Genomic DNA, 12777 nt, shown 5'->3' with positions numbered 1-12777 from the left:
CAGCCATAGTTTTTGGAGAGGAGGAGTCACACCACCATGGGGAAGTGCCTGTTGTAGGTGTCCTTCTAGCTTAGACCTTGTGCTTATGTACTGCCTTTACCTGCAGCCCTGCCAAGAAAGAGCTCTGAATTGTGCATCACTATGTCTGGATTTTGAACTTGACAGTGATGGGGATGAACTGGTTTGTAGGAAGCCTGAGTCAATTCCTTTTCCCTGTAAAATCTCAGCCTTTGTTTTTATAATTTACAAAGAACAAGAACCTCAAAGATATGGCCAAAGCCCAGCTTTCCTGCTGCAGTCCCTGGTTTTTCACAGTTCAGTGAGACAGGCACAGGCAGAGTCTGGGCAGTAATGTCCAGATGTGAATCAAATCATCAGTGGACAATGCTGCAGCATGACCAGAAACTCAGTCAAATTCTGCAGCACAGAAAGGCTGTTAGTTCCTCCAGTCCCTCAACAACAATGTGCCAGCAATATAACAAAACACTGCTTCAGCAGCACATCTGAATTCATGGGAGATCATCAAACCAACACACAAATCAAAGAAACATCTATAAGAGCATTTTAATAACAAATAATTACATTCTGATGCATTATTGCATAGCCACCAAAAGCTCTTCATCTCCTTTGGGATTAGCAGAAATGAATAACACTACTACTTAAAAGTAAAAGTGCATTTAAATCAACAGTATGGTTAAAATGAGTAACATAAACTAAGTGTGTCGTAAAAATGGAATATATTAAGGATTATGGAGCATGACATTTCTCTCATCCATGAGAATGTGGCAGCTCTTGTGAGTGACAAAATAATTTTTAAGATTTCTGACATTGAAATTTAGAGCGTGGGCATAACTCTTCTCTCGCTTACTCCTCCGACAAGAGCAATGCTTCACGGAAGTCAGCGAGCTGCACTGCAGTAATGACAGCAGCTCTGAAGCCATAAAGCATATTCTCCATTAGTTTAAAACTCCAAGGTATCCCCCAAGGAGGCTACAAATAATTTCAGACAGCATTGTCTTGGGACTAAATGCATCCATTGATATGACAATGTAAATGTAAATGTGGAGCGCAGAGCTCTCTCATGCTCGCTGCGTATTTATGAGTAACAGCAGTTTATTTTGGTTTTTTATCAGTGGTAAAGTTAGTTCAGTGCAGATTTGACAGCCCTGAAAATTCAGTTTCCTGCTTACACACCTAAAATCCAAACATATTTAAGCATGGCTCATCTCCACCCTGCAGGACAAAGAGGACAGCAGGGCAGGCTTTACAGTGCTTCACTTTGTGGCTTCTCTGGTGACACCCACGTCAGCTTAAACCCACTTGCAGTCCTGCTGGCAGGAGTTGAGATTTCCTCCTTCAATCCTAACTGTAAAATGATTTCCCCCAAACACCTCCATGTTCTGTGATTCAAGCAGCAAGGCAACTCATGTCCTGCTGTCCCAGTTTATTTTATTGCTCTGTGATGTGGTGGAGCTCTGCCTAGGTCCCCCAGATACTGCTGCAGCCTTCCTACAAATGCTACAGGCACCTCCTCACTGTGGAGCAGGAGACAAAGCATTAGCTAATTAGGCACACCTCCAAAAATTCATAAAGTAGCAATTCTTCACTGTTGCTAAACAGAGCTGGACTTCAGCCTAGATTTTTCCTCTGGAATGAAAAAGCTGTGCCACGCTATCAATTTCCATTTTCTCCTTAGTCAGTTGTTCCATCCACACACAGCCATAAAAGAAAAAGCAAAGCAGCCTTGCCTGTAGATAGTTGAAGTGTTCCTCATATCAAACCCTGAGGAGTTTATCCTTTCCAGGAGGGCCTGTGCAAGCTCTGGTGTGATATCATACACCATGTCCAGCTGCTTTGTTGCGTTGTCGTAGCTGATGAACAGCCTGATCTGAGCAGCACAAACAAAACCATGCATCAGCACTGGGAGACAATGAACCCTGAAAAGTCTCTGTCTGACACCCAAAATTAATTGAGCCTGTTCATGTTATAGAGAAAGCAAGAAGATTTGGATAAACCAGTATTTCTGAAGGCAAAGTTGAGTGAGTGATTTGAGTGATTCTTTGCCAAAATGTCACAAAATTTGAGGGTCTTTTATCATTGGTCCCTTTCAATAGAAGTCATGGAAGTCTGATACAGATAAATAATTACATATTAATGACAAGCACTTTAAAATTAAAAAGATAAAAGAATTTTGTAAAGAATACATTTATATTTCCCCTCTGTAGTTTCTCTTTATAATTAATTAATAAGATATATTAAGTTATTTTTCATGTTTAAGCTTGCTTTTGTGTTCATATTGTTTATAGCAATAATAAACCCAACCACACTTTGTTACTTACTTCATTGAGACTAATTTTCAGAATTTCTTCTAATGGGAGATGGACCATGTATCTTCCCAAAATCCATAAGCTTTCTGCACTGACCCAAGAAGTTGATTCATTGAACTCTGTTTTGTACAAATAAATACTCACTACAATGTTCAGAAAGTAATTACTTTTCAAATATATTTTACCCAGTATATTGTTATTGTTAAATAATAAAAAAATCCACAAATCAGAAAAATCCTTAGCAGAGAGAGTCAGATTCCCTCCATTTGCTACATTTTAGCACCACGCTTTTATGAGTCCATACATTTTTAAATGAAAATGAAATAGTGTTTCAAGTGTCTCAGATTTTCTCATACATAAACAATTAATGTTTTATGTTGTCAGAAAAGAGAATGGATTAATTGTGGGACAGGAAAAAAAATTACCCAAAAGTATTAAACATGGAGTAGTACTTTTAAATTTCACTTTTCCTAATCAATTGCATTATTTAAGAACATCAGGAAGGCCTGATACATTATATATCTTATATATTATTATTGATGATGCTACTTATTTCAGCAATATGCAGTAGCAATAATGGAGAAAATGAAAAACTGTTCAAATACCTACATGGAAATAGGCTGACAAAACCACAAAACACTGCATAGCAGTTAAAAAATGGCATTCATTTAGTAACATTCTCCCAAGGACTGAAAATGAAATCAAGATCCAAATATCCCTGAGAAAAAACATATTTATGGACTCCATGGGTACCCTGAGCCACAAAGACTGTTTTCTCCAGGGTGCTGTCATTTGGATGGCTCTGTGTGTGACACTTCTGAACACATTCCTCAGCAGTGCTGATACTCACAACTCTGTTAAAATAAAATCATCCATGCACTTTGAAGAGTTTGCAGTGCTGGGAAAAAAAACCAGCCTGCATCTATCAGAAGCTGAAGGACTCCATTAAGTGATTTTTTTGAAAACACAGATCTAAGCTCCTTAACTGAGACAAGATGATGATCCCAGCAGACCTGTCAGGCCTGCGTTTTTTAAAGTGATATTACCTCCCATTACCCAGAATATTATGAGAGTTGAAAGACATGACAAGAGAACTAAAGAAAAACCAGCAGCATTTAAGGATGTTGACTGTGGCCTTTAGCAGAACATATTTGCAATTACCAGCCATGCCAGCTGTGATCCCCAAAATCTGATCCCTATCCCAGGTGGTCCCAGTGCTACCCACACACAAAGTGAATAAATCACTTTGTTCCTGCACTCTGCTGTAGCCTGGGAGTGCAGATAAACAGAAGGGAGCTTTAGACTTGCAGTCCAAGTGTGCCTGCCCAGGGCTGATGGTTCACACTGCCACAACCAGCTGGGAATCAGCCCACATTTGATGTCCTGGGTGTGGATTCACCACATCTGTGCAGCCTTCGGCAGGTGAAGCAGCAACCAGGAAGGAAAAAGAGGCACAGCAACTCCCAGTCCCTCCTAAGCTGTGTGATCTTCCAAAAATTGAGGGTTCACCAATGCTTCAGACAAAACCCAAGATGATGCTGAAGGATTTTCCCAGGACTGCTGAGGAGCACTAGGCAAATTCTGTATCTCTGCTTCCCCAGCAATGCACTGGCTCTAACATCACCTCACAGCAGCAGCATGAGCCTCCTCTCCACTCTCACTGGTTTACTCTGATATTTTGAAATGGCAGGAGACCCAAGAGGTAAATTTAGCTCTACTGAAGCAAGTGGGCATTTAACCTTTGATTTCTAGGGCGGGAGGAAGAACACACACACCTGTAAGTCTAAAATGCTCCCAGGACAGCTGTGCTGGGATGCTCAGTGAAACCCAGGCTCTGATGTTCAGTGCCCTGCACAGCCCCCTTGTGGAGCCCATCCTGCCTGTCCCAGCTATGGAACAGCTGTTTCAGGCACATTAACCAGGCAAACAGGTGTGGAAAAATGCATTCAATCAAGATTAATTAACTTTGGTTTTATCATGTCCCTTTCCTGATCGAGTTGGTGCCATGTGTTTTCACAACATCCTGCATTTCTTTTGTGTTTTTAAACAGGGCAGTGGATAAGGTATCCTGAGCCAGAGCTGTTTTTCTCATCTGCACAGGAGTTCAGAAGAGAACAACAAGTCTTGGCAGAGCACCTGGCCACTGTATCTTATTTCAGATTTAGTACAGAGAGAAAAGACTGGAGTACAAGAAAAAGACTTGTGTATAGCTCTGTGCAGAACAGAAGAAGAGTCCCTTGGTTGCACTTGATCCTGGAAGTCTTTTCCAGCCTTAACAATAGCATGATTCTACTCTATAAGTTCAAGCATCTTTGGAGAACTATTTGTTCATGAGTAACAAACACATTATATTTACTGTGTTCTGCAGAAAAGGTATTCCAGACAGCTCTCTAACCTGTGTTAACTGGGAAAACAATTCAATACAATGGGCAGGCCTTTTGCTGAGTGCTTTTCTCTTATCATAAACAAGAATAAAACACTTTGTAACATACCACTCATGTTGTAAGATTTCTGTAGAATCTGCTTCATCCAGCCATAGAGAGCTCTCTGAGTGCTTGCTGAGGTTCTGTCATAGAGGTCCTTGAACAACGATGATCTAAGTGATAACCAGGTTTGTTAGCTCACTAATGACTTCACTATTCATTTTTTTTTAATGACACATGGACGAATGATTTTAGAAACAGCATTCTTTACACATAAGCAGAAAGCTGTATCTGGAAAACAGACTGAGACCATATAGCAACCTCATTTTCAATAGCCAGCAAATCTAATATAGTATAAATTGTGTCTGAAAAATAAATGGCTTACAAGTTTCTGAAAGCATCCTCCAGCAGAAGGTTTGGGAGACTCCCAACGACATCAGGCTGGAGATAGTTCACTGCTGACACCCTCAGAACCTGACTCAGGATATCCACACAGTCCAGGGCACTCAGGGCCAGGAAGCATTTATCCAGTGTTACAAGGAACAAGGTCCTGTTTACTCCTGGGCTTTGGAAAATTCTCTCTCTAATCTTGCCCCAGTCAAGAATAATATTTCCTATTTCCTGCAAGCAACAAAGTGTTAAATCAACATCTCTGATTAATTCAATATATGGTTCATTTTGAGGCCTGACAGAGAGCACTGTACAAATAATATCATCCTGTTCTCATGAAAAACAGCTGCAAACTACTGGTTGTTGGCTTTACTTCAGATAATTCCTTTCTGGCATTGGGTAGGGACCAGCTTGAATTTTTTTACAAAACCAAAATGAAAGCCAGAAAGATATTTCAAATGGCTGATTAACAAAATGACTAATTTCACCTTCTTTAGCCATCTTGGCTTTCTTTCCAGCCACCAAAAAGAAGATGCTCCCTGAGAGTAACTGGCCCTACCTACCTTAGGTGTTACTGCAGGAGGGAGAACTCTTCTCTGTAGATGAGTTTCTCTCTATTGATTACAGTGAAAATCCAAATGACTGACTTGGACTTGCAGCAACTTTTTTAGACAATAAGAGTTAAATAAACTGAGTCTAACCTAAGAGGAGAGGAATCCAATCCAAGCCAGGTAAGTAACAGCAAAGCCTGCACTGTGAGCCCCCCAGTCTGTCCCTCTCCATTTGTCTAAACACTGACAGCAGCTTTTCCTTTTCACATGTGGAAATTCACTTACAAGATGCTCCTTTTTGCTGTTGAAGAGGTACTTCATTGCAGTTTGGAACTGCTGCTGATCAAGCTGCTGCAATTCTGACAGTAGCTGCCTGGGCTGGTATAAAAGGTTCTTCAGGTAACTTTTTATGGACATCTGAAGTGTAGAAAAATATGTGTAATATACATAAAACTCATACTATTGTACTTTTACTCCCTTAAAATCTGTGCTCGAGGAGAACTAAGTGCTTAGCTCTGTATTGTCTGTGCTGCCAATGATCAAAATAACTATTCCCCACACAAACTGAAAACAAAAATAATCTAAATGCATTCTGAAAGACAGCAATTTTCAAATCCTATTCTTAGCTTCATGAACCAGTCCTCTCAAGGGAGCTTTTTAACAAAGATGCCTCAGTTTCTCACTTCATAAAACAAGAGTAATAAAGCTTTTCTGCTTCACACAGCAGAGCTGTGAAAATGAAACTTCTGAAGAGCTAAAAAAAAGCCTAAAAATATCAGGTATCATGTGCACATTACTTAAAAAAGGGAAGGAAATGTGCAATTAGATGGGAGGAAAAGTCTCTACCAGGTCATAAGCCAAAAATATTCTCTCTTGCATCAAGCTGCATTACCAGTTAACAACCTCATGCCTGTTTTGAAAAATTGAAGGGGAATCTTAACACTGGAACAGAAATAAATTTAAGGTTCATTAGCAGCAGACTGGAGTAAAACCCCTTCTATTTCCTGACAGAATTATTTCAGAGTTGGTTTGGAATTTGAATTGCAATTGTTCTTTGCTGCCTTTGCTTAACTTGCATTGCCACCACCAAATATTAACACGGCTCTTTATGCCTCGGGGTTCAGCCTGCTGAGAACATCAGGCTGCCAATAAACCTGACAAAGGGAAGGGACAGTGGCAGGAAAATGTAGGTGAGGATGAGCTGTGAGAGTGACAGAGCCTGGGACAGGTTTCAAGCAGTGTGGAGCTCCTGGGAATGCCTGAGGCTCAGGGATGGCACAGCTGACACTTTCCTGTCCCTGTGTGCGCAGGGATGAGGGAGGGGCTCAGGTGGAGGCATTCTGTAGGATGCTCTGGACATAAGGAGCAGTGTGAACTACAGCCAGCCAAAATCTGGGAGAAACCTGTCATTTTCTGGGGAAACAGCATTTATATATGCTCAACTCAGAAACAATTAGCATGAAAAATCCTAATTCCTACTTTCCATCAGAGGAAAAGCAAAAAAAGTTGTTTTTATTTCTGCCTTGCATACTCCTGCAATCTTTGGGGAAAAAGACAACCTATTCCTATTTCCTATTTTCCTCCATCATTGACCACTAGCTTTGGCTACAGAGATAGATTAAGTTTTTTAAATTCCTTTTCAAATAAAAATGTTAATGCACCTTAAATGTCACAAACCTGTAGGCTGCTAAGAGTAAACATAACTTCCTGGGCATGAAAATATGCCATGACTTTTGTAAGCAGATCTGCTGTCCAGACATTAGAGCTGTAACAGAAAACAGGATCAAAAATGCCAGTAGAATAATGTAACAAGTAAAATAATGTAACAGGTTAAATAGCAGATTACAAGAGTAAAACAGAAAAAGGGAAACAAAGAGTGATGCTAACACCATAATGACAAAAGTATTCAGTTTTTTGCCCAGCCAGAATAATAGCTGATCTGCTTACTGCAATGAAAATACATGGTTCAATGGGGAATGGAATTAATTAGGTTTTTTTCCATCTAATTCCACAACCACCCACAATAAACTCAATTTTCCAAGGTGCTGCCATTAGCACCACTCCAAGGCATGTGCTTTCTGGCACCCCATTATGCCTGCTCTGATCTGCTTGCAGAAAGCTCAGGGAGGAACTGCTGCCTTTCCCTCAGCAGAGTCATTAATTTCACTGAGTCTTCCTTACACAGACACTGATTTTCTCAAAATATGTAGGAGTGGAATGGCCTTTGAGGCTTATCCTGCTCTTTCAGATTTGGGCAAAATTAGCAAATAATTCAAAAGCCACCAGGAGCTGGAGGATGGGGATGGAGTGAGAATGAAAGGAGGAGGACAGACAGCTGGAACTGCACTTAATTCCTTAAGAAGTCATTTGGACACATGTGAGCAAAGTTAATTATCAAAACTTCTGAAAACTGTAGCAAGTATTTATTTTCAGCCTCGTTCTCTATTTTTTTTTTCTTTTTCATGACAAACAGGTTTTTCCCTGTTAACAGGAAATACTCCTCCCAGGAGACCTAAATCCAAGTAATCATATGTGCCAACTTCATTCTATCCATAATGTTCCAGTTTCTGTGGATATGAAACAGATCATATCTGAAGTGCAAGATAATATTGAAAAATCAAGATGAGGAGAGTAATACATTACCTTTGAAAATAAAGCATATCTAGGAGGGCTGCACATGAAAAATGGAACATAAAAAGTTATGGTGAGATACTGAGTCTGAATTCATTTTAGAAGCATAAGTGGGAACAACTGTGAACATTACCATTGAGATATTTCCCAGCTATTACTTCCTCCTAAGGAAAAAATACAAATATATGTAATAAATTACTATTTTTAGATTATAATATAAAATGCTGTAATGTTAAAATGTAGAGAGATCAAATAAAAATACTAACCACAGCTTTGTGTAACAATGGAGGCAAATCTGTAAAAGATTATCCAATTATTAGAAGTTAATTTAATGTTTTATCAGTCAATTGTGTTACACAAAAATACATTTATTGTATGCAGTGATTATATACACATATATCATTTATTTGCAAAAATTTAATGCAGTTTTAATTACATTTATTTACAGAAAAAGAGTGGAGGGGGGGAAGGCTATTCAATAATAAATTGGTGAAATTCTTTGCTGGCATAGCTCCATGAAGCCAAGAGAACAGAGACCATGGTCCCAGTCACTAAAGAGCACCTAATTTATTAACCACAGCTTTTTCTGTGCCTCAAACACACCCCTCAGACAGGAGTTCTGCTCTTACCTTCAGAGTTCTGACTGTGAGTAATCTTGGCATGATTCATTGATATCAACAAGAAACACATCTTCAAAAGTCTGGACATTTCTTCTGGTGTTTTTAGAATAAAAAGATATTTGGATTGAAGAGGAAAATAGGAAGAACAGAGTCAAAATGCAATATTCACCCCAAATTTCATAGCTATAAATCAGAGACAGCCTACACTATGGAGTACAGATAGAGATCAGAACAATCCAAAGCTGCTTGCTCCCAAGTTTTTAATTTAGATCTTTTTCTAGGATAGAGATACACTTCATGCAAACACAAGTCCGTGAAGAGTGTGTGTGCAGTCAGATTTATCTCCCTATGGCAAGTGGCTCATTTAATTCTCTTCCTTGTAGCACCATTTATTTACCAAGTTACACTGCACCTAAGTATGACTTCAATGCAGTTTTGTTAAAACAGGCAAACAAATCTTTTTAAAATCAGATAAAACAGAAGAAAAACTGAATGAAAAGGAAATTATAAAGAAGCTTTGAACAAACCCAAAGCTCTTCCTAGCTGGTTAAGCTGCAGTGTCACTGCAGACTTGCTCTGGGACCCTCCATTTGCAGATCTCTGAACTCAGGGGTGGGACAGCCTGGCCCTGGTCCCCTGTCCCTGCAGGGTGCTCCAGGCAGGCAGGGGATGGAGCACTCCCCTTCCCTGCTGCCACTTTTGGCAAATAGGGAGTAAACATCCTTATGCTCTTCTGAAGCAAAGCCCCACATTTGGGAAAGTGACCATGTCACTTCACCTGGATGGATCAAAGCTGTGGTCTGTGTACTCATAAGAAGTGTCTCACCAAACTCTCACCACCACCACAGCCACAGTTTGTGTGGAAAGAGATGTTTTGGTAGCTCTTGCTGTCCCTGCTGCCCTGTGCTATGCAGCATAAAAATCACTGAAATATAAATTCTCTGGAAGGGCAGTAACAGGGTACCCAGAGCTTTTCACTGGGTTGTCACTGATTGTCACCAGAAAAATTTGAGTTTCACAGTTGACCAAAACAAAATGAACATGTTGCTTTTGGTCTGTATCTTGAAGGACAAGGATACACCAGCACTAATGCAATGGGGTGGGAAGGAAGGAAGGAAAGACTGGGCAGGTTTCACCCTCACAGGAGTTTCTGCAGCCACATCCCCTCCTCAGCTCTGAGGGCCATCAGCTGCTTCAATCCCACTGCAGAGGGGATTTTCTGCCTGGCCCTCTGCTCAGCCTGAGAGCCACCACCCCCACAGGTAAAACAACAAATTAATCTGAGATATTAGATCATGCCTTGACCCACAGATGGCAACTCCTTACACTGGGATTAGTCCCTGATTTAACAAATGACACACAGGGTCCCATTGGCCCACTTGGCTCTGACCATAAGGACACTTTGTAAGGTTTTGTCTCCCTTTCCCTCATTTCAAAGGTTTATTTGCAAGACACTGAATTTCTGCATTTCTTTTTGTTGCTGAATTCTGTGCTCTCTCTTCTTTCCCCCTAAAGTTCTCTGCCACAGCTCGAGTTACAGATCTGAATATTTGATAAATGACACCTTTTTTGGACTGTTTAATCTCATGTACCAAGGTACTCTTTTATAAAAATATCTTTCAACAAGCCTCCAGCAATACCTCAGTCTATTGCAAATACTTAACTCCAGTCTTGTAACAGGAGTGACTCAAACTGACAGATGATGAAAAATTTAAACTTTAGACTTCAAGAAGCTATCACCTCTGTCCTGTTCTTACACACCTGAAACCCCTTTCAGCCACTCTTTTGGGAGCACCACAGTAAATGTCTCTCATTCAGATGTATCTGGTTTCCTAGACAATGAACTTAGTTGTGTTTGTTTCTGCCTGTGCCCTAATAATTCTCCAGTAAAGTTTGATTACTCTGCATAGGTTAAATCATGCTTCCAATGTCACTCCCGATTTGTTTATTCCAATTCAGTCACTTTGATCAGGGAGTGTATTTTAATTAAAGCATGCTAACTTAATGTCTAAGGAGATTAAATGCTAAGGAAAGTGCTTTTTCATCCTGACTACCTCAAGGGGACAATCAGCAGGGCACAAAAAGGGCTGTGGAAAGCCCTGCCTGGCAAGACAACCTGTAGGATGAAATAGTTCATTTTTTGAGTGAAATAGGACAGTTTGCAGCTCACAGCAACCTCCAGAGAGTCCCAAATCCTGCTCTGGGGATCTCCCGCAGATCCCACCCAGCATTTCCCCAGAGATCATCCCTTGCATTTGCTGTGATGAGATTTCTGAGCCTGCAAGACTCCCCGCTAAAGAGAAACTCCCAGATTGCCTTCTCCTCTCACTTCAGAACAGCCACCCTTCCATGGACAGAAATCCTAGACATTTTATCACTCACCCCATGCAGTCGCTGCCTTATCTGAAGCTCGATAACCAGAAACTGACCTTACAATCACAACTCGCGCTGATAAGCATATACACTGCCCGTGCCCACCTTCCCCTGGCACCCGGGCTCTGAGGGAAAGCACCACATTCAAAGGCTGCGGGCTGGAAAGGGAGAGCGGGCAGGAGAAGAGGAGGAGGGCCAGGACCCCAGAGAGCTTTACCTGCCTCCGCCGTGGGCGCCTCCTCTCCGGCTCTGCAGGAGCTGGGCGGCTCCAGCGGGACCCTGAGAGCGGGGCCGGGCCCAGCACCGCCCTGCGGCCTCAGGCGCCGGCCCAGCGCCCCGGCCCTCAGGGCGGGCGGGAGCGGCGCCTCCGCAGGGGCTCGGCACTCCCGGGGCCGGCAGGAGGGGACGCTTCTGTCCCCAGGTGAAGAGAACTCACCAAGCTGTGCAGGGAAACACAGGGCTGGTGATGCCCTGCTGTCCCATCTACCCAGCCAAAGCAGGGGAAGGTGGCCCTGGGTCCCTCAGAGCATGAACTGATTGTACCTGGGATCACCCGGCAAAAGGGGGCTGTGGTTTTGAGGGATGAGCTGTTCCAACTTCGAAAGCTTCTGGCTAAATCATGTGGCACAGCATCGTTTTCCTGCAGTGCAACACATCCAGCCCACCGTGAGAGAATAGAACAGAATAGTTCAGCCACTTTCCAGAGCAAAACCCTGCACATTGAGAGCACTGCAGTGCAGCTTGGATGGACACTGGCACCCACAGCAGGACGCGGCAGGATTCCCAAACCCAGGAGTAATGAATTTGGACATTGGAACTGCAACACTTGTTCCTTTAAATTTGGGGCAATTTAATGAACTATTGGACTCACGAGTTTCTTTCTGTGAGCTGTGAGCATCATTGACTGCACACAAATGCTCTTAGTGCCTGTAGGAAGGAAGAAGTCCCTTCCCTCCCAAGGAACTCTGGCTTTAGAAATGCAGGTGTAGGCACAGAAATACTGTACCTGCAGGTGTAGGTACAGTCCTGGGGGTTATTCTGTTTATTCAACAGGTCTAAGCAGGTGTTTGACCCTGATGAATTTAGGCTTTGTAGAAAGATTTTCTTCATCATTGGTTATCTTTTAACTCCTCATCTCAAGTGTAAGAATACTTGGTTAAATAGAGTGAACAAAGTAGAAAATCGTAAAAAAGGATAAAACCCCCCTATTGTTTACATTGCACCTTCTGTTCCCAAACCTCTCAAAGCCATTACAAACTGAAATCCTCAGTGACAGGACTAAAAGATGAGAGACATGAAATACAGTCTCTTGTGTGATTTTTAACATGTGGGATTAAAACACTTAAGTACCTTTGAAGAAGTTTGTCTTACTTCATATTTGCTACCTTAACCTAAATTAATGACACATTAAAAAACATCTTCCCACTACTAGATGAGTATAAAATGAAGGTAGCAGAAGATA

The 12777-nt window shown here is 41.6% G+C and overlaps 1 protein-coding gene across 1 annotated transcript in view; it reads right to left on the bottom strand.

Annotated features, from left to right (window-relative positions):
* The window catches only part of OTOA (otoancorin), a 30970-nt gene extending 21940 nt beyond the window's left edge, over positions 1-9030 (bottom strand). Inside the window, exons 1-10 of the mRNA XM_058816182.1 lie at positions 8952-9030; positions 8589-8617; positions 8456-8486; positions 8335-8362; positions 7369-7456; positions 5977-6108; positions 5136-5371; positions 4820-4923; positions 2340-2446; positions 1749-1888 (exon numbers count right to left, since the gene is read on the bottom strand). Of these exons, the coding sequence (XP_058672165.1) occupies positions 1749-1888; positions 2340-2446; positions 4820-4923; positions 5136-5371; positions 5977-6108; positions 7369-7456; positions 8335-8362; positions 8456-8486; positions 8589-8617; positions 8952-9030 (974 nt within the window). The remainder of the gene's footprint in view (positions 1-1748; positions 1889-2339; positions 2447-4819; positions 4924-5135; positions 5372-5976; positions 6109-7368; positions 7457-8334; positions 8363-8455; positions 8487-8588; positions 8618-8951) is intronic.
* Positions 9031-12777: the final 3747 nt, after the last annotated feature.

Source organism: Ammospiza caudacuta, chromosome 17 (assembly GCF_027887145.1).
Source record: "Ammospiza caudacuta isolate bAmmCau1 chromosome 17, bAmmCau1.pri, whole genome shotgun sequence".
In the NCBI taxonomy this organism is placed as follows: domain Eukaryota; kingdom Metazoa; phylum Chordata; class Aves; order Passeriformes; family Passerellidae; genus Ammospiza; species Ammospiza caudacuta.
The sequence above is the reverse complement of the archived record's forward strand: the minus strand, read 5'-3'. Positions and strand labels throughout refer to the sequence as shown.